The 22,739-nt window shown below is 37.2% G+C and overlaps 1 protein-coding gene across 1 annotated transcript in view; it reads left to right on the top strand.

Moving 5' to 3' along the window:
• thsd7aa (thrombospondin, type I, domain containing 7Aa) overlaps positions 1 to 22,739 on the top strand; it is a 256,727-nt gene that overhangs the window by 218,800 nt on the left and 15,188 nt on the right. The window contains exons 22-26 of the mRNA XM_062029375.1: positions 1,684 to 1,829; positions 6,973 to 7,144; positions 7,223 to 7,396; positions 16,982 to 17,077; positions 19,509 to 19,591. Coding sequence (XP_061885359.1) covers positions 1,684 to 1,829; positions 6,973 to 7,144; positions 7,223 to 7,396; positions 16,982 to 17,077; positions 19,509 to 19,591 — 671 coding nt within the window. The remainder of the gene's footprint in view (positions 1 to 1,683; positions 1,830 to 6,972; positions 7,145 to 7,222; positions 7,397 to 16,981; positions 17,078 to 19,508; positions 19,592 to 22,739) is intronic.

Genomic DNA, 22,739 nt, shown 5'->3' with positions numbered 1-22,739 from the left:
GTGGGACAAATTTTCAAGCGTTTACCGGTCCGCAGCTACAAAAAGGTTGGGGACCACTGAACTATATGATTTGCCTGAGAAGCTGGACAGGACAAAAAAAAAAAAAAAAAAAAAAAAAAAAAAATTATTTGTGGCGGACGTAATTCTTTCGTGGCGGGCCGCCACAAATAAATGAATGTGTGGGAAACACTGAAGTTGAAAAGGATTTGCAAATCATTGTATTCTCTTTTTATTTACCATTTACACAACGTGACAACTTCACTGCTTTTGGCTTTTGTAGATTTATACCTTAAATATCGACGCTGTATCGTACTTATTAGAGTTGTACCTTATCAGTTTTAACCCATAATTATCTCATTCGATACATTAATTTTGGATTACTACCATAACTATCTCATTCAAATCTTATCAGATTTGCATTATAATAATCAGTTTTACCATCATAATTGGATTTTTACCATAATTATTGGATATGTGCCATAAATATTGGATTTGTAACTTATTTTGAAAAGAGTTTTACAGGAAATGAACTGCATGTGATGTAGATTGTGTGCCCAACACAAGAAGTGGCAGCTGTTTTTTTCAGTAAATAAATTCAGAGAATTAAGACGCTTGTATGGTGTAAAGCCCTCAGGGCGGCCTGGGAGAGTTACCATGGTTACCGAGGCCAGACGTAGCAACAAATAAACGGTTCTCCGTCGTTGGAGCAATTATCGATCAGCTCCTCGTCCAATGTTGTTGTCTTAGTGGCGCATGTCAACAAGCTTGGGAACAATTCTGCACGCAGACTGAAGACATGAAGCCAATATGCAGTTGATAGATTATTAAAGGTGTGGATAATTGCGTGGTGTGCTCGCTGGTTCTTCCCATTTCCTTAGAGACAACAGCTAATTGGCGTTCTCACTTCCTTTCCCTGAGGCGCTTTGTTCAATGGGAGCGGATTTGAAGTTACCGTATTTCCTTGAATAGCCGCCGGGGCGCTAATTAATTTAAAACCTCTTCTCACTCCTGCGCTTACCAAAAGCATGCGGGATGGGCAAGCATGCGCTAATTATTTTAAAACATCTTCTCACTCCAGCGCTTACCTTATCATGAAAAGCACATTTAATAAAAAAAAACGTTATTATGGTCTTACCTTTACTTATAAATGACGTCCATCTGCACCTGCTTCTGATCAAATGCAGTCTTCCTTATCTTTCTTCAGTTTTAAAAGTCTCTGGAGATATTCCTTTAATTATTACCTCCTGCTTCGATTGAAAGTCCAGTTTAGAAAACTGTTTTATTTTAGATATGTAATCCTCCATGTTAAAAGTGCAAGCAAACGATCGCTGCTCAGGCTTGCTGCCGGTTGTCTTCTTCTGCAGCACCGGTCTTCTGCAGTACTGGAAGTCGCAAGAAGGATCACTAGCGCCCTCTACCACCAGGAGGCGGGAGTCATTTAATGACTCATATTTGACCCGGCGGAAGTGCCAAGCATGCGCTAATTATTTTGCGAAACGAGTTTGACCCGGCTGTAATTCTAGGCAGGCGAATACTATATTCCCGGCGGCAATTCAAGGAAATACGGTAAATATTCCAGGAAATAGGAACTCAAAGTTTGCTGCAGGGTCTGGGATGGACCTTGGCATCAATAGCAGCTTTCACTGGTCAACACCCATCATTGTCTTCCTGTGGGGCGGTTAGGGAAGCTGTGGAGGCGGAGGACTGTCATCCAGGCTCCCCAAGGAGACGGCAGGCCGTGTCCGTCCCAGATGGAGCAGTGGAAGCCCTGCCTGGTGAAGCCCTGCTACACCTGGAGATACGGTCCCTGGTCCGACTGCAAGTCCGAGGTCAGTCAGTCACTTCTCCTCTTCTCTGGTGGGGGACGCTTTGGGAGGTCACGTGACCAGGGTCGGTATCAAGAAAAGTAGTGAATTCTGTAGACGTGTTTACATGCAAAGTGTCTCAAATAATGAATGACAAAAACTTAATGAGACTTTGTCCTTATTGATCTCCGGAAATCAAACACAAACCCCAAAAGCAGTGAAGTTGTCACGTTGTGTAAATCAGTGGTGCCCAACTTTTTTGTGCTTGCTTGAAAATTTGTCCCACGGACCGGGGGGGGGAGGGGTAGTAAAAAAAAATACAAAAAATGTTTTAACCGCTACAGGAAGCCTGACAAAGCTTGACTCAAAGCGTAGGAAAGCTTAACAGATCTTGGTTCAAAGCGCGGACCCCAGTCTACAACTACAAATAGGAAGTGACTGTGATATTGACTAGTGACATTGAATATAAAAAATAAAATAAATGCCTTTTATTATTGTCAACTAGCATAAGAAATGAAAGATAGATATTTATTAAGATGACAAAGAAATAAAAGAAATGAAGATATAAAACATAATAAATAAGAAACATAATATAACGAAAAAAGAAGATACATTTAAAAAAATAAATGAATATCAACCATAATAAATAATAAATAATACACATAATATAACGAAAAAAGAAGAGACAGTGAAAAAACAAATGAATATAAAACATAATAAATAATAAATAATAAACATAATATAACGGGGAAAAAAAGAGAAATTGAAAGAATAAATCAATATAAAACATAATAAATAATAAATAATAAACATAATATAATGAAAAAAGAAGAGGAATTGAAAAAATAAATGAATATAAAACATAATAAATAATAAACATAATATAACGAGAAAAAAAAGAGAAATTGAAAAAATTAATGAATATAAAAAATGGGTGGAAAACAGTATACTGAGTTTTTTACATTTTTTTTTTTACTTGTTTATCATATTTCTCTTTTTTATTACATTATGTGTTTTATCCTGTATATAATAAAACAAAAAGAGAAATCAAATAAATAGATAAATCTAAAAAAATGTGGGGAAAACTTAGTATACTGAGTTTTTCACATTTCTTTTTAACTTATTTGTTTATCACATTTGTCTTTTTTATTACATTATGTGTTTTATCTTGTATATAATAAAACAAAAAGAGAAATCAAATAAGTAGATAAATCTAAAAACATGTGGGGAAAACTTAGTATACTGAGTTTTTCACTTTTTTTTTTACTTATTTGTTTATCATATTTCTCTTTTTTATTACATTATGTGTTTTATCCTGTATATAATAAAACGAAAAGAGAAATCAAATAAATAGATCAATCTAAAAAAATGTGGGGAAAACTTAGTATACTGAGTTTTTCACATTTCTTTTTAACTTATTTGTTTATCATATTTCTCTTTTTTATTATATTATGTGTTTTATCTTGTATATAATACAACAAAAAGAGAAATCAAATAAATAGATACATCTAAAAAAATGTGGGGAAAACTTAGTATACTGAGTTTTTCACATTTTTTTACTTATTTGTTTATCATATTTCTCTTTTTTTATTACATTATGTGTTTTATCTGTATATAATAAAACAAAAAGAGAAATCAAATAAATAGATAAATCTAAAAAAATGTGGGGAAAACTTAGTATACTGAGTTTTTCACATTTTTTTAACTTATTTGTTTATCATATTTCTCTTTTTTATTACATTATGTGTTTTATCTTGTATATAATAAAACAAAAAGAGAAATCAAATAAATAGATACATCTAAAAAAATGTGGGGAAAACTTAGTATACTGAGTTTTTCACTTTTTTTTTTACTTATTTGTTTATCATATTTCTCTTTTTTTATTACATTATGTGTTTTATCCTGTATACAATAAAACAAAAAGAGAAATCAAATAAATAGATAAATCTAAAAAAATGTGGGGGAAACTTAGTATACTGAGTTTTTCACATTTCTTTTTAACGTATTTGTTTATCATATTTCTCTTTTTTATTACATTATGTGTTTTATCCTGTATATAATAAAACAAAAAGAGAAATCAAATAAATAGATAAATCTAAAAAAATGTGGGGAAAACTTAGTTTACTGAGTTTTTCACTTTTTTTTTTACTTATTTGTTTATCATATTTCTGTTTTGTATTACATTATGTGTTTTATCCTGTATATAATAAAACAAAAAGAGAAATCAAATAAATAGATAAATCTAAAAAAATGTGGGGGAAACTTAGTATACTGAGTTTTTCACTTTTTTTTTTACTTATTTGTTTATCATATTTCTCTTTTTTATTACATTATGTGTTTTATCCTGTATATAATAAAACAAAAAGAGAAATCAAATAAATAGATAAATCTAAAAAAATGTGGGGAAAACTTAGTATACTGAGTTTTTCACATTTCTTTTTAACTTATTTGTTTATCATATTTGTCTTTTTTATTATATTATGTGTTTTATCTTGTATATAATAAAACAAAAAGAGAAATCAAATAAATAGATAAATCTAAAAAAATGTGGGGGAAAACTTAGTATACTGAGTTTTTCACATTTCTTTTTAACTTATTTGTTTATCATATTTCTCTTTTTTATTACATTATGTGTTTTATCTTGTATATAATAAAACAAAAAGAGAAATCAAATAAATAGATATATCTAAAAAAATGTGGGGAAAACTTAGTATACTGAGTTTTTCACTTTTTTTTTTTACTTATTTGTTTATCATATTTCTCTTTTTTATTACATTATGTGTTTTATCCTGTATACAATAAAACAAAAAGAGAAATCAAATAAATAGATAAATCTAAAAAAATGTGGGGGGAACTTAGTATACTGAGTTTTTCACAATTCTTTTTAACTTATTTGTTTATCATATTTCTCTTTTTTATTACATTATGTGTGCGCACGCAATTTATTCATCAAATTCACAAAATAATAATCACAGCATCTTCCAAATTGCACATAATTACATAACAATATCACATTTCAAAGGCATTATTACAAATTAATGTTCATAATGTTCATGACACATTAATTCCAATGCACAACAGAGCTTGATAATCGTGTCAGAGCCTGATTTAAAGCGTCAGGATCGCATCAAAGCGTAATAAAGTTCAATAAAGCCTAATAAAACGTATCAAAGCGTGATTTAAAGCGTATCAAAGTGGCATCAAATCGTGAGGAACGGTAATTTGTCCCCCCAAAGCGGCAACTAATTCGTATCAGAGCGTATCAAAGCATAACATTACTTCGGAGATCGGGATATTCGTGGAAAAATGGACAAAAATGACGGCGCTTTGCTCGCCGCTTTAAAGCGCGGCAAGCGTCGTTGGTGTGAACCAGGCATTACGGACTGTATCCCTGCAGACTGTATTGATTTATATTGATATAAAAATATCTCAAATAGCAGCAATTACCAGTGAGCTGCATCTATTTTTTAAATGTTATTTATTTACTAGCAAGCTGGTCTCGCTTTGCCCGACATTTTTAATTCTAAGAGAGACAAAACTCAAATAGAATTTGAAAATCCAAGAAAATATTTTAAAGACTTGGTCTTCACTTGTTTAAATAAATTCATTATTTTTTTTACTTTGCTTCTTATAACTTTCAGAAAGACAATTTTGGAGAAAAAATACAACCTTAAAAATGATTTTAGGATTTTTAAACACATATACCTTTTTACCTTTTAAATTCCTTCCTCTTCTTTCCTGACAATTGAAATCAATGTTCAAGTAAATTAATTTTTTTTATTGTAAAGAATAATAAATACATTTTAATTTAATTCTTCATTTTAGCTTCTGTTTTTTCGACGAAGAATATTTGTGAAATATTTCTTCACACTTATTATGATTAAAACTCAAAAAAATTATTCTGGCAAATCTAGAAAATCTGTAGAATCAAATTTAAACCTTATTTCAAAGTTTTTTGAATTTATTTTAAAATTTTTGTTCTGGAAAATCTAGAAGAAATAATTATTTTTCTTTGTTAGAAATATAGCTTGGTCCAATTTGTTTTATATTCTAACAAAGTGTAGATTGGATTTTAACCTATTTAAAACATGTCATCAAAATTCTAAAATTAATCTTAATCAGGAAAAATTACTAATGATGTTCCATAAATTATTTTTTTTAATTTTTTCAAAAAGATTCGAATCAACTAGTTTTTCTCTTCTTTTTTTCGGTTGAATTTTGAATTTTAAAGAGTCGAAATTGAAGATGAACTATGTTTCAAAATGTAATTGTCATTTTTTTCGTGTTTTCTCCTCTTTTAAACCGTTCAATTAAGTGTAAATATCATTAATTATTAATAATAACATAGAGTTAAAGGTAAATTGAGCAAATTGGCTATTTCTGGCAATTTATTGAAGTGTGTATCAAACTGGTAGCCCTTCGCATTAATCACTACCCAAGAAGTAGCTCTTGCTTTCAAAAAGGTTGCTGACCCCTGCTGTATATATTGTGTTTTTTATGTTCATTTAATTAAAAAAAAAAAAAAATATATATATATATATATATATATATTATTATTTTTATTTTTTATTTTTTTTATTTCTTGTGCGGCCGCGGCCCGGTACCGGTGGTTGGGGACCGCTGGTGTAATTGGTAAATAAAAAGAGAATACAATGATTTGCAAATCCTTTTCAACTTATATTCCATTGAATAGACTGCAAAGACGAGATATTTCATGTTCACACTGGAAAACTTTGTTATTTTTGGCAAATATTAGCTCATTTGGAATTTGACGCCTGCAACACGTTTCAAAAAAGCTGGCACAGGTGGCAAAAAAGACTGAGAAAGTTGAGGGAATGCTCATCAAACACTTATTTGGAACATCCCACAGGTGAACAGGCTTATTGGGAACAGGTGGGCGGACGCCCCTGCTTATTCCAGCAAGACGATGCCAAAGAGTGCGGGTACTAGACTGGCCTGCCTGTAGTCCAGAATATAATATGAATATAAGTTGAAAAGGATTTGTTGTATTCTCTTTTTATTGACCATTTACCCAACGTGACAACTTCACTGCTTTTGAGTTTTGTACATTCATCACCAAATTGTCATGTATTAAGAACTGTACTGTACTGTACTGTACTACATCATCCACCCTTCATCAAGGTGTGAGGATATTATCTGACTGCAGGGGGCGACGTGCGGGGACGGTCTGCGCTTCAGGAACATGTCGTGCTTGGTGACGGATGGATCGGACCTCCAGGGAAGTCTGGTGGACGATGAGCTGTGTGGAGATCTAGAACTGGTGGTGGACGGGGACCCGCGGGTCACACTGCAGGAGTCCTGCACCGTACCTTGTCCAGGTAACACCGCGCTGAGAGGGAAACACAAATATGAAATGTTGACCATTGATTGATTGATTTAATTCTCCAAACCTGCAGGGGAATGCTACCTGACCGACTGGACCGCTTGGAGTGCGTGCCAGTTGAGTTGTGTGAGCGGGGACGATCTGGGTTTCGGTTCGGTCCAAGTCCGCTCTCGGGCCGTCGTGGCGCAGGACCCTGAAAATCTGCTTCAGTGTCCAGGACAGGAGCTGGAAGCACGGCCATGTACAGGTCAGACTGAAACTGAAACTGAAACTTGAATACTGTTTATTAAGGTCTGTTTCACCATACCGATAGTGGGGCCTTGATTATTGGCTGGTTTCCATATTTATCAATTAAGATATAAGCAGGGTTCTTACATACTTGTATTATTTTTAAGTGTGGTACGTTAGAAAAGGCTTGTATCGCACATGATATCACACACAAGTGAACACACTGCATGACTGCTTGTATCGCACATGATGTCACACACAAGTAAACATGCTGCATGACTGCTTGTATCGCACATGATATCACACACAAGTAAACACGCTGCAGGATTGCTTGTATCGCACATGATATCACACACAAGTAAACACGCTGCAGGACTGCTTGTATCGCACATGATATCACCCACAAGTAAACATGCTGCAGGACTGCTAGTATCGCACATGATATCACACACAAGTAAACATGCTGCAGGACTGCTTGTATCGCACATGATATCACACACAAGTAAACACGCTGCAGGACTGCTTGTATCGCACATGATATCACACACAAGTAAACACGCTGCAGGACTGCTAGTATCGCACATGATATCGCACACAAGTAAAGACACTGCATGACTGATTGTATCACTGCTTGTATCGCACATGAAATCACACACAAGTAAACATGCTGCAAGACTGCTTGTATCGCACATGATATCACACACAAGTAAACACACAGCAGAACTGCTTGTATCGCACATGATATCACACACAAGTGAACACGCTGCAGGACTGCTTGTATCGCACATGATATCACACACAAGTAAACATGCTGCAGGACTGCTAGTATCGCACATGATACCACACACACAAGTAAACACGCTGCAGGACTGCTTGTATCGCACATGATACAACACACAAGTAAACACGCTGCAGGACTGCTTGTATCACACATGATATCACCCACAAATGGACACTTTGCAGGACTTTTTGTATGCACATGATATCACCCACAAGTGAACACGCTGCAGGACTGCTTGTATCACACATGATATCACCCACAAATGGACACTTTGCAGGACTTTTTGTATTGCACATAATATCACCCACAAGTGGACACGCTGCAGGACTGCTTGTATCGCACATGATATCACACACAAGTAAACACGCTGCAGGACTGCTTGTATCGCACATGATATCACACACAAGTGAACACGCTGCAAGACTGATAGCATCACACATGATATCAAACACAAGTAAACATAATGCAGGACTGCTTGTATCGCACATGATATCACACACAAGTAAACACGATGCAGGACTGCTTGTATCGCACATGATATCACACACAAGTAAACACGCTGCAAGACTGCTTATATAGCACATGATATCACACACAAGTGAACACGCTGCAAGACTGCTTATATAGCACATGATATCACACACAAGTGAACACGCTGCAGGACTGCTTGTATCGCACATGATATCACACACAAGTGAACACACTGCATGACTGCTTGTATCACACATGATGTTACACACAAGTAAACACGGTGCAGGACTGCTTGTATCGCACATGATGTCACACACAAGTAAACATGCTGCAGGACTGCTTGTATCGCACATGATATCACACACAAGTAAACACGCTGCAGGACTGCTTGTATCGCATATGACATCACACACAAGTAAACACGCTGCAGGACTGCTTGTATCGCACATGATATCACACACAAGTGAACACGCTGCAAGACTGCTTGTATCACACATGATATCACACACAAGTGAACACACTGCATGACTGCTTGTATCGCACATGATATCACCCACAAGTAAACACTCTGCAGGACGGCTTGTATCGCACATGATATCACCCACAAGTGGACACGATGCAGGACTGCTTGTATCGCACATGATGTCACACACAAGTAAACACGCTGCAGGACTGCTTGTATCTCACATGATATCACACACAAGTGAACACGCTGCAAGACTGCTTGTATCACACATGATATCACACACAAGTGAACACACTGCATGACTGCTTGTATCGCACATGATATCACACACAAGTAAACACGCTGCAGGACTGCTTGTATCGCACATGATGTCACACACAAGCAAACACGCTGCATGACTGCTTGTATTGTACATGATATCACACACAAGTAAACACGCTGCAGAACTGCTTGTATCGCACATGATATCACACACAAGTGAACACGCTGCAGAACTGCTTGTATCGCACATGATATCACACACAAGTGAACACGCTGCAGAACTGCTTGTATCGCACATGATATCACACACAAGTAAACACGGCGCAGGACTGCTTGTATCGCACATGATATCACACACAAGTAAACACGGCGCAGGACTGCTTGTATCGCACATGATGTCACACACAAGTAAACACGCTGCAGGACTGCTTGTATCGCACATGATGTCACACACAAGTAAACATGCTGCAGGACTGCTTGTATCGCACATGATATCACACACAAGTAAACACGCTGCAGGACTGCTTGTATCGCATATGACATCACACACGAGTAAACACGCTGCAGGACTGCTTGTATTGCACATGATATCACACACAAGTGAACACGCTGCAAGACTGCTTGTATCACACATGATATCACACACAAGTGAACACACTGCATGACTGCTTGTATCGCACATGATATCACCCACAAGTAAACACTCTGCAGGACGGCTTGTATCGCACATGATATCACCCACAAGTGGACACGATGCAGGACTGCTTGTATCGCACATGATGTCACACACAAGTAAACACGCTGCAGGACTGCTTGTATCTCACATGATATCACACACAAGTGAACACGCTGCAAGACTGCTTGTATCACACATGATATCACACACAAGTGAACACACTGCATGACTGCTTGTATCGCACATGATATCACACACAAGTAAACACGCTGCAGGACTGCTTGTATCGCACATGATGTCACACACAAGCAAACATGCTGCATGACTGCTTGTATTGTACATGATATCACACACAAGTAAACACGCTGCAGAACTGCTTGTATCGCACATGATATCACACACAAGTGAACACGCTGCAGAACTGCTTGTATCGCACATGATATCACACACAAGTGAACACGCTGCAGAACTGCTTGTATCGCACATGATATCACACACAAGTAAACACGGCGCAGGACTGCTTGTATCGCACATGATATCACACACAAGTAAACACGGCGCAGGACTGCTTGTATCGCACATGATGTCACACACAAGTAAACACGCTGCAGGACTGCTTGTATCGCACATGATATCACACACAAGTAAACACGCTGCAGGACTGCTAGTATCGCACATGATATCACACACAAGTAAAGATACTGCATGACTGATTGTATCACTGCTTGTATCGCACATGAAATCACACACAAGTAAACATGCTGCAAGACTGCTTGTATCGCACATGATATCACACACAAGTAAACACACAGCAGAACTGCTTGTATCGCACATGATATCACACAAGTGAACACGCTGCAGGACTGCTTGTATCGCACATGATATCACACACAAGTAAACATGCTGCAGGACTGCTAGTATCGCACTTGATACCACACACACAAGTAAACACGCTGCAGGACTGCTTGTATCGCACATGATATCACACACAAGTAAACACGCTGCAGGACTGCTTGTATCGCACATGATATCACACACAAGTAAACATGCTGCAGGACTGCTAGTATCGCACATGATATCACACACAAGTAAACACGCTGCAGGACTGCTTGTATCGCACATGATACAACCCACAAGTGAACACGCTGCAGGAATGCTTGTATCACACATGATATCACACACAAGTAAACACGCTGCAGGACTGCTTGTATCGCATATGACATCACACACAAGTGAACACGCTGCAAGACTGATAGCATCACACATGATATCACACACAAGTAAACACACTGCAGGACTGCTTGTATCGCACATGATATCACACACAAGTAAACACTCTGCAGGACTGCTTGTATCGCATATGACATCACACACAAGTGAACACGCTGCAAGACTGATAGCATCACACATGATATCACACACAAGTAAACACACTGCAGGATTGCTTGTATCGCACATGATATCACACACAAGTAAACACGCTGCAGGACTGCTTGTATCGCACATGATATCACACACAAGTAAACACGCTGCAGGACTGCTTGTATCGCATTTGACATCACACACAAGTGAACACGCTGCAAGACTGCTAGCATCACACATGATATCACACACAAGTGAACACGCTGCAAGACTGCTAGCATCACACATGATATCACACACAAGTAAACACACTGCAGGATTGCTTGTATCGCACATGATATCACACACAAGTAAACACGCTGCAGGACTGCTTGTATCGCACATGATATCACACACAAGTAAACACGCTGCAGGACTGCTTGTATCGCATATGACATCACACACAAGTAAACACGCTGCAGGACTGCTTGTATCGCACATGATATCACACACAAGTGAACACGCTGCAAGACTGCTTGTATCACACATGATATCACACACAAGTGAACACACTGCATGACTGCTTGTATCGCACATGATGTCACACACAAGTAAACACGGTGCAGGACTGCTTGTATCGCACATGATGTCACACACAAGTAAACATGCTGCATGACTGCTTGTATTGCACATGATATCACACACAAGTAAACACGCTGCAGGACTGCTAGTATCGCACATGATATCACACACAAGTAAACACGCTGCAGGACTGCTTGTATCGCACATGATATCACACACAAGTAAACACGCTGCAGGACTGCTAGTATCGCACATGATATCACACACAAGTAAACACGCTGCAGGACTGCTAGTATCGCACATGATATCACACACAAGTAAACACGCTGCAAGACTGCTTGTATCGCACATGATATCACCCACAAGTGAACACGCTGCAGGAATGCTTGTATCGCACATGATATCACCCACAAGTAAACACGCTGCAGGACTGCTTGTATCGCACATGATATCACCCACAAGTGAACACGCTGCAGGACTGCTTGTATCGCACATGATATCACACACAAGTAAACACGCTGCAGGACTGCTAGTATCGCACATGATATCACACACAAGTAAACACGCTGCAGGACTGCTAGTATCGCACATGATATCACACACAAGTAAACACGCTGCAGGACTGCTTGTATCGCACATGATATCACCCACAAGTGAACACGCTGCAGGAATGCTTGTATCGCACATGATATCACCCACAAGTAAACACGCTGCAGGACTGCTTGTATCGCACATGATATCACCCACAAGTGAACACGCTGCAGGACTGCTTGTATCACACATGTCACACACAAGTAAACACGCTGCAGAACTTTTTTGTATTGCACATGATATCACCCACAAGTGAACACGCTGCAGGACTGCTTGTATCGCACATGATATCACCCACAAATGGACACTTTGCAGGACTTTTGGTATTGCACATGATATCACCCACAAGTGAACACGCTGCAGGACTGCTTGTATCGCACATGATATCACACACGAGTAAAACGCTGCAGGACTGCTTGTATCGCACACAATATCACACACAAGTAAAAACACTGCAGCACTTTTTTGTATTGCACATGATATCACCCACAAGTGAACACGCTGCAGGACTGCTTGTATCGCACATGATATCACCCACAAATGGACACTTTGCAGGACTTTTGGTATTGCACATGATATCACCCACAAGTGAACACGCTGCAGGACTGCTTGTATCGCACATGATATCACACACAAGTAAACATGCTGCAGGACTGCTAGTATCGCACATGATATCACACACAAGTAAACACGCTGCAGGACTGCTTGTATCGCACATGATATAACCCACAAGTGAACACGCTGCAGGAATGCTTGTATCACACATGATATCACACACAAGTAAACACGCTGCAGGACTGCTTGTATCGCACATGATATCACCCACAAGTGAACACGCTGCAGGAATGCTTGTATCGCACATGATATCACCCACAAGTAAACACGCTGCAGGACTGCTTGTATCGCACATGATATCACCCACAAGTGAACACGCTGCAGGACTGCTTGTATCACACATGTCACACACAAGTAAACACGCTGCAGCACTTTTTGTATCGCACATGATATCACACACGAGTAAAACGCTGCAGGACTGCTTGTATCGCACACAATATCACACACAAGTAAAAACACTGCAGCACTTTTTTGTATTGCACATGATATCACCCACAAGTGAACACGCTGCAGGACTGCTTGTATCGCACATGATATCACCCACAAATGGACACTTTGCAGGACTTTTTGTATTGCACATGATATCACCCACAAGTGAACACGCTGCAGGACTGCTTGTATCGCACATGATATCACACACAAGTAAACATGCTGCAGGACTGCTAGTATCACACATGATATCACACACAAGTAAACACGCTGCAGGACTGCTTGTATCGCACATGATATCACACACGAGTAAAACGCTGCAGGACTGCTTGTATCGCACACAATATCACACACAAGTAAAAACACTGCAGCACTTTTTTGTATTGCACATGATATCACCCACAAGTGAACACGCTGCAGGACTGCTTGTATCGCACATGATATCACCCACAAATGGACACTTTGCAGGACTTTTTGTATTGCACATGATATCACCCACAAGTGAACACTCTGCAGGACTGCTTGTATCGCACATGATATCACACACAAGTAAACATGCTGCAGGACTGCTAGTATCGCACATGATATCACACACAAGTAAACACGCTGCAGGACTGCTTGTATCGCACATGATATAACCCACAAGTGAACACGCTGCAGGAATGCTTGTATCACACATGATATCACACACAAGTAAACACGCTGCAGGACTGCTTGTATCGCACATGATATCACCCACAAGTGAACACGCTGCAGGAATGCTTGTATCGCACATGATATCACCCACAAGTAAACACGCTGCAGGACTGCTTGTATCGCACATGATATCACCCACAAGTGAACACGCTGCAGGACTGCTTGTATCACACATGTCACACACAAGTAAACACGCTGCAGCACTTTTTGTATCGCACACGATATCACACACGAGTAAAACGCTGCAGGACTGCTTGTATCGCACACGATATCACACACAAGTAAAAACACTGCAGCACTTTTTTGTATTGCACATGATATCACCCACAAGTGAACACGCTGCAGGACTGCTTGTATCGCACATGATATCACCCACAAATGGACACTTTGCAGGACTTTTTGTATTGCACATGATATCACCCACAAGTGAACACGCTGCAGGACTGCTTGTATCGCACATGATATCACACACAAGTAAACACGCTGCAGGACTGCTTGTATCGCACATGATATCACACACGAGTAAAACGCTGCAGGACTGCTTGTATCGCACACAATATCACACACAAGTAAAAACACTGCAGCACTTTTTTGTATTGCACATGATATCACCCACAAGTGAACACGCTGCAGGACTGCTTGTATCGCACATGATATCACCCACAAATGGACACTTTGCAGGACTTTTTGTATTGCACATGATATCACCCACAAGTGAACACTCTGCAGGACTGCTTGTATCGCACATGATATCACACACAAGTAAACATGCTGCAGGACTGCTAGTATCGCACATGATATCACACACAAGTAAACACGCTGCAGGACTGCTTGTATCGCACATGATATAACCCACAAGTGAACACGCTGCAGGAATGCTTGTATCACACATGATATCACACACAAGTAAACACGCTGCAGGACTGCTTGTATCGCACATGATATCACCCACAAGTGAACACGCTGCAGGAATGCTTGTATCGCACATGATATCACCCACAAGTAAACACGCTGCAGGACTGCTTGTATCGCACATGATATCACCCACAAGTGAACACGCTGCAGGACTGCTTGTATCACACATGTCACACACAAGTAAACACGCTGCAGCACTTTTTGTATCGCACACGATATCACACACGAGTAAAACGCTGCAGGACTGCTTGTATCGCACACGATATCACACACAAGTAAAAACACTGCAGCACTTTTTTGTATTGCACATGATATCACCCACAAGTGAACACGCTGCAGGACTGCTTGTATCGCACATGATATCACCCACAAATGGACACTTTGCAGGACTTTTTGTATTGCACATGATATCACCCACAAGTGAACACGCTGCAGGACTGCTTGTATCGCACATGATATCACACACAAGTAAACACGCTGCAGGGCTGCTTGTATAGCACATGATATCACCCACAAGTGAACACGCTGCAGGACTGCTTGTATCGCACATGATATCACCCACAAATGGACACTTTGCAGGACTTTTTGTATTGCACATGATATCACCCACAAGTGAACACGCTGCAGGACTGCTTGTATCGCACATGATATCACACACAAGTAAACACGCTGCAGGACTGCTTGTATCGCACATGATATCACACACGAGTAAAACGCTGCAGGACTGCTTGTATCGCACACAATATCACACACAAGTAAAAACACTGCAGCACTTTTTTGTATTGCACATGATATCACCCACAAGTGAACACGCTGCAGGACTGCTTGTATCGCACATGATATCACCCACAAATGGACACTTTGCAGGACTTTTTGTATTGCACATGATATCACCCACAAGTGAACACTCTGCAGGACTGCTTGTATCGCACATGATATCACACACAAGTAAACATGCTGCAGGACTGCTAGTATCGCACATGATATCACACACAAGTAAACACGCTGCAGGACTGCTTGTATCGCACATGATATAACCCACAAGTGAACACGCTGCAGGAATGCTTGTATCACACATGATATCACACACAAGTAAACACGCTGCAGGACTGCTTGTATCGCACATGATATCACCCACAAGTGAACACGCTGCAGGAATGCTTGTATCGCACATGATATCACCCACAAGTAAACACGCTGCAGGACTGCTTGTATCGCACATGATATCACCCACAAGTGAACACGCTGCAGGACTGCTTGTATCACACATGTCACACACAAGTAAACACGCTGCAGCACTTTTTGTATCGCACACGATATCACACACGAGTAAAACGCTGCAGGACTGCTTGTATCGCACACGATATCACACACAAGTAAAAACACTGCAGCACTTTTTTGTATTGCACATGATATCACCCACAAGTGAACACGCTGCAGGACTGCTTGTATCGCACATGATATCACCCACAAATGGACACTTTGCAGGACTTTTTGTATTGCACATGATATCACCCACAAGTGAACACGCTGCAGGACTGCTTGTATCGCACATGATATCACACACAAGTAAACACGCTGCAGGGCTGCTTGTATAGCACATGATATCACACACAATTGGACACTTTGCCGGACTTTTTGTATCACACATGATACCACCCACAAATGGACACGCTGCAGGACTGCTTGTATAGGTCTTGTCTAATTAATGAATTGGTACAGTTTGTGTGTACTGCTGAAGATGGTGGTGTTGACTAAAAAGACAACATCCTTCCTCCAGAGGGACAGTGTTTGGAATACAAGTGGCGAGCGGCAGCGTGGAGAGGATCATCACGCCACGTGTGGTGCCAACGCTCGGACGGCTTGAACGTCACAGGTGAGTTGTTCTTACTTCTGCACACCACACACCCGTTTTTAAACCCGGAAGCGTGTGGCTCTGCTTGTCTGAATCTTGATTTTGTACAAAAGCCAAAAGCAGTGAAAATGTCACGTTGTGTAAATGGTCAATAAAACGAGAACACAACAAATCCTTTTCAACTTATATTCAAGTGAATAGACTGCAAAGACAAGATATTTCATGTTCACACTGAGAAACTTTCTTATTTTTTGGCAAAGATTAGCTCATTTGGAAGTTGATGCAAAAAAAGCTGGCACAAGTGGCAAAAAAGAGTGAGAAAGTTGAGGAATGCTCATAAAAAGACTTGTTTGGAACATCCCACAGGTGAACAGGCTAATTGGGAACAGGTGGGTGCCATGATTGGGTATAAAAGTAGATTCCGTGAAATGCTCAGTCATTCACAAACAAAGACGGGGCGAGGGTCACCACTTTGTCAACAAATGCCTGAGCAAATTGTTTAAAAACAACATTTCTCAACCAAATACGTCCCTGGACACATGAGGACTTTAAATATGACCAATGTATGATCCTGTAACTACTTGGTATCGGATCGATACCTAAATGTGTGGAATCATCCAAAACTAGAGATGTCCGATAATATCAGTCTGAAATTATAGGTATCGTTTTTTTTATTATCGGTATCGTTTTTTTTGTTTGTTTTTTTATTAAATCAACATAAAAAACACAAGATACACTTACAATTAGTGCACCAACCCAAAAAACCTCCCTCCCCCCATTTACACAAAAGGGTTGTTTCTTTCTGTTATTACTATTGTGGTTCCTACATTATATATCAATATATATCAATACAGTTGTGCCGCCCTCAATATGTAGAAATATCTTGGCTTTACCCTGACACCTTTTCTTGATCAAACACTCTGAAAAACGTCTTGTCCACAGGTTTATTGACCCAAAAAAGGGTAAAACTGAAAGCATACAAGCATGCACACACAGCCTTATTACACACACACAATCCCATTACGATAAAACGTGCATTATGCTGTGTATTGAACTTAAATGGACAAATAAATGCCACAAAATATGTAATATAAGTGCTTTATAGCAAACTAGCTTACTATGCTAACATTCACTTCACTGTATGAATTTCCTGAAAATTAGCATGACTGACTTTTGGCCATAAAACGTCCCAAATTACACCACAACCAACAAATAATACAACTCAATCAAATATTAGCATACTACTCAACAATACATACTGATGATACTTTGTTTGGCATGAGATTCGAGCAGATGAAAACGTTTGCGATCGTCACTGAACTAGCTTAAAGTCTACTTGAAAGGAACTCCTTGTTGTGCCCTGCTATCATGGACATTACTGTAAACTAGGCAATGCTGCCTCCTGCTGTCTAAAGGAGGAAGTGCACCTCACTGTTGAATTCCAAAGTGAACTTAAACACTGGTTTTACATATATTATTAATAAATTCAACAAACAAGACAGAACAACAGTCTGCAAGGGATACAGTCCGTAAGCACACATGATTGTGCGTGCTGCTGCTCCACTAATAGTACTAACCTTTAACACTTAATTTGACTCATTTTCATTCATTGCTAGTTTCTATGTAACTGTTTTTATATTGTTTTACTTTCTTTTTTATTCAAGAAAATGTTTTTTTTTAATTGATCTTATTTTACTAATTTTTTTTAAAAAAGTACCTTATCTTCACCATACCTGGTTGTCCAAATTAGGCATAACAATGTGTTAATTCCACGACTGTATATATCGGTTGATATCGGTATCGGTTGATATCGGTATCGGTAATTAAAGAGTTGGACAATATCGGAATATCGGATATCGGCAAAAAGCCATTATCGGACATCCCTATCCAAAAGTAATGTCAAGTATCAAAGAAGAGAACAATAAGTGATTATTACATTTGAACAGAAGTGTAGATAGAACATGTTCAAACAGAAAATAAGCAGATATTAACAGTAAATGAACAAGTAGATTAATAATAATTGTTTACAGTTTGTCCCTCATAATGTGTACAAAATAATAGGTGTATAAATGACACAATATGTTACTGCAGACTAATTAGGAGTCTTTGTTTGTTTACTTACTACTAAAAGACAAGTTGTCTAGTATGTTCACTATTTTATTTAAATTGCAATAATAAACATATGTTTCATGTACACTAACATTTTTTGTTCAAATAAAGACAATAATGACATTTTTTTGTGGTCCCCTTTATTTAGAAAAGTATGGAAAAGTATCAAAATGTATCGAAATACATTTTGGTACCGGTACAAAGTATAAAAATGGTGTGTAGTATATGTGGTGATCTACTAAGACTGTGTGTACAACTGATAACAAGTACAAAAGTATCGGAATACATTTTGGTTTCTAATGTTACGTTCCGACCTCTGACTTTTTAAATGATGGTTTGACAGGCGGCTGCCCGGCAACGACACAACCGCTGGCTGACAGATCATGTGACCCGGCCTGCACCAAACCTCGATCTTTTTGTACCGAGGTGAGTTTGCTGTCGAAGAGCCTTTTGTCAGCCAGAATTCCGCCTGCCAGCTAATTGACTGACAAGAGCTGTGCTAGGAATATTTCCATTGATTTGTGCCAACATCAAGCGCATAAAATGTTGCTCTATACAACATTACGATTCCATCATCTTTACTACTATGTTCAACGCAGGAAGTAAACAAATCCGTTCTGCTTCTTGACGTGAGGACGGTCCAAATAAACTGAAGTCCAAGGCCCCTTCTACACTAAGCCGGATAAGGTTATCCAGGGTAAATCCCACCTAATGCCTGGTTCACACCAACGGCGCTTGCCGCGCTTTAAAGCGGCGAGCAAAGCGTCGTCATTTTCGTCAATTTTTCCACAAATATCCCGATCGCCGAAGTAATGTTATGCTTTGATACGCTCTGATACGAATTTTTTCCCGCTTTGTTACCGTTCCTCATAGAGATGTCCGATAATATATATATATATATATATATGTATATATGCTTTAAAATGTAATATCGGAAATTATCGGTATCGTTTTTTTTATTATCAGTATCGTTTTTGTTTTTTTTTGTTTTTTATTTATTTTTTTAATTTTTTTATTTATTTTTTATTAAATCCACATAAAAAACACAAGATACAATTACAATTAGTGCACCAACCCAAAAAACCTCCCTCCCCCATTTACACTCATTCACACAAAAGGGTTGTTTCTTTCTGTTATTAATATTCTGCTTCCTACATTATATATCAATATATATCAATACAGTCTGCAAGGGATACAGTCCGTAAGCACACATGATTGTGCGTGCTGCTGCTCCACTAATAGTACTAACCTTTAACAGTTAATTTTACTCATTTTCATTCATTACTAGTTTCTATGTAACTGTTTTTATATTGTTGTACTTTCTTTTTTATTCAAAGAAAATGTTTTTAATTTATTTATCTTATTTTACAAATTTTTTTAAAAGTACCTTATCTTCACCATACCTGGTTGTCCAAATTAGGCATAATAATGTGTTAATTCCACGACTGCATATATCGGTTGATATCGGTATCGGTTGATATCGGTATCGGTAATTAAAGAGTTGGACAATATCGGAATATCGGATATCGGCAAAAAGCCATTATCGGACATCCCTAGTTCCTCACGATTTGATGCCGCTTCGATCCCGCTTTGATACGCTTTAAATCACGCTTTGATACGTTTTATTACGCTTTATTGAACTTTATTACGCTTTGATACGATTATTATTTTGTGAATTTGATGAATAAATTGCGTGCGCACACATAATATAATAAAAAAGAGAAATATGACAAAAAAATAAGGAAAAAATGTGAAAAACTCAGTATACTAAGTTTTCCCCACATTTTTTTAGATTTATCTATTTATTTGATTTTTATTTTTGTTTTATTATATACAAGATAAAACACATAATGTAATAAAAAAGAGAAATATGATAAACAAATAAGTAAAAAAAAAAGTGAAAAACTCAGTATACTTAGTTTTCCCCACATTTTTTAGATTTATCTATTTATTTGATTTCTCTTTTTGATTTATTATATACAAGATAAAACACATAATGTAATAAAAAAGATAAATATGATAAACAAATAAGTGAAAAAAAATGTGAAAAACTCAGTATACCAAGTTTTCCCCACATTTTTTAGATTTATCTATTTATTTGATTTCTCTTTTTGTTTTATTATATACAAGATAAAACACATAATGTAATAAAAAAGAGAAATATGATAAACAAAAAAGTAAAAAAAAAAGTGAAAAACTCAGTATACTAAGTTTCCCCCACATTTTTTAGATTCATCTATTTATTTGATTTCTCTTTTTGTTTTATTATATACAAGATAAAACACATAATGTAATAAAAAAGAGAAATATGATAAACAAATAAGTAAAAAAAAATTTGGAAAAACTCAGTATACTAAGTTTTCCCCACATTTTTTAGATGTATCTATTTGATTTATCTTTTTGTTTTATTATATACAAGATAAAACACATAATGTAATAAAAAAGAGAAATATGATAAACAAATAAGTTAAAAAAAAATGTGAAAAACTCAGTATACTAAGTTTTCCCCACATTTTTTAGATGTATCTATTTATTTGATTTCTCTTTTTGTTTTATTATATACAAGATAAAACACAATAAAATAAAAAAGAGAAATATGATAAACAAATAAGTAAAAAAAAAACTGAAAAACTCAGTATACTAAGTTTTCCCCACATTTTTTAGATTGATCTATTTATTTGATTTCTCTTTTTGTTTTATTATATACAAGATAAAACACATAATGTAATAAAAAAGAGAAATATGATAAACAAATAAGTTTAAAAAAAAAGTGAAAAACTCAGTATACTAAGTTTTCCCCACATTTTTTAGATTTATCTATTTATTTGATTTCTCATTTTGTTTTATTATATACAAGATAAAACACATAATGTAATAAAAAAGACAAATATGATAAACAAATAAGTGAAAAACTCAGTATACTAAGTTTCCCCACATTTTTTAGATTCATCTATTTATTTGATTTCTCTTTTTGTTTTATTATATACAAGATAAAACACATATTGTAATAAAAAAGAGAAATATGATAAACAAATAAGTTAAAAAAAATGTGAAAAACTCAGTATACTAAGTTTCCCCCACATTTTTTACATTTATCTATTTATTTGATTTCTCTTTTTGTTTTACTATATACAAGATAAAACACATAATGTAATAAAAAAGAGAAATATGATAAACAAATAAGTAAAAAAAAAATGTGAAAAACTCAGTATACTTAGTTTTCCCCACATTTTTTAGATTTATCTATTTATTTGATTTCTCTTTTTGTTTTATTATATACAAGATAAAACACATAATGTAATAAAAAAGAGAAATATGATAAACAAATAAGTTAAAAAAAAAGTGAAAAACTCAGTATACTGTTTTCCACACATTTTTTATATTCATTTATTTTTTCAATTCCTCTTTTTTTTCCGTTATATTATGTTTTATATCTTCATTTCTTTTATTTCTTTGTCATCTTAATAAATATCTATCTTTCATTTCTTATGCTAGTTGACAATAATAAAAGGCATTTCTTTTAAACGTAACATATTCTCTTTATTATTAAGGAAGACGCTTTGTCACGCTTTGA

The sequence above is a fragment of the Entelurus aequoreus genome, linkage group LG20 (assembly GCF_033978785.1).
Source record: "Entelurus aequoreus isolate RoL-2023_Sb linkage group LG20, RoL_Eaeq_v1.1, whole genome shotgun sequence".
Classification (NCBI taxonomy): domain Eukaryota; kingdom Metazoa; phylum Chordata; class Actinopteri; order Syngnathiformes; family Syngnathidae; genus Entelurus; species Entelurus aequoreus.
Note: the sequence above shows the minus strand (reverse complement) of the source record. Positions and strands in the feature narration are given on the sequence as shown.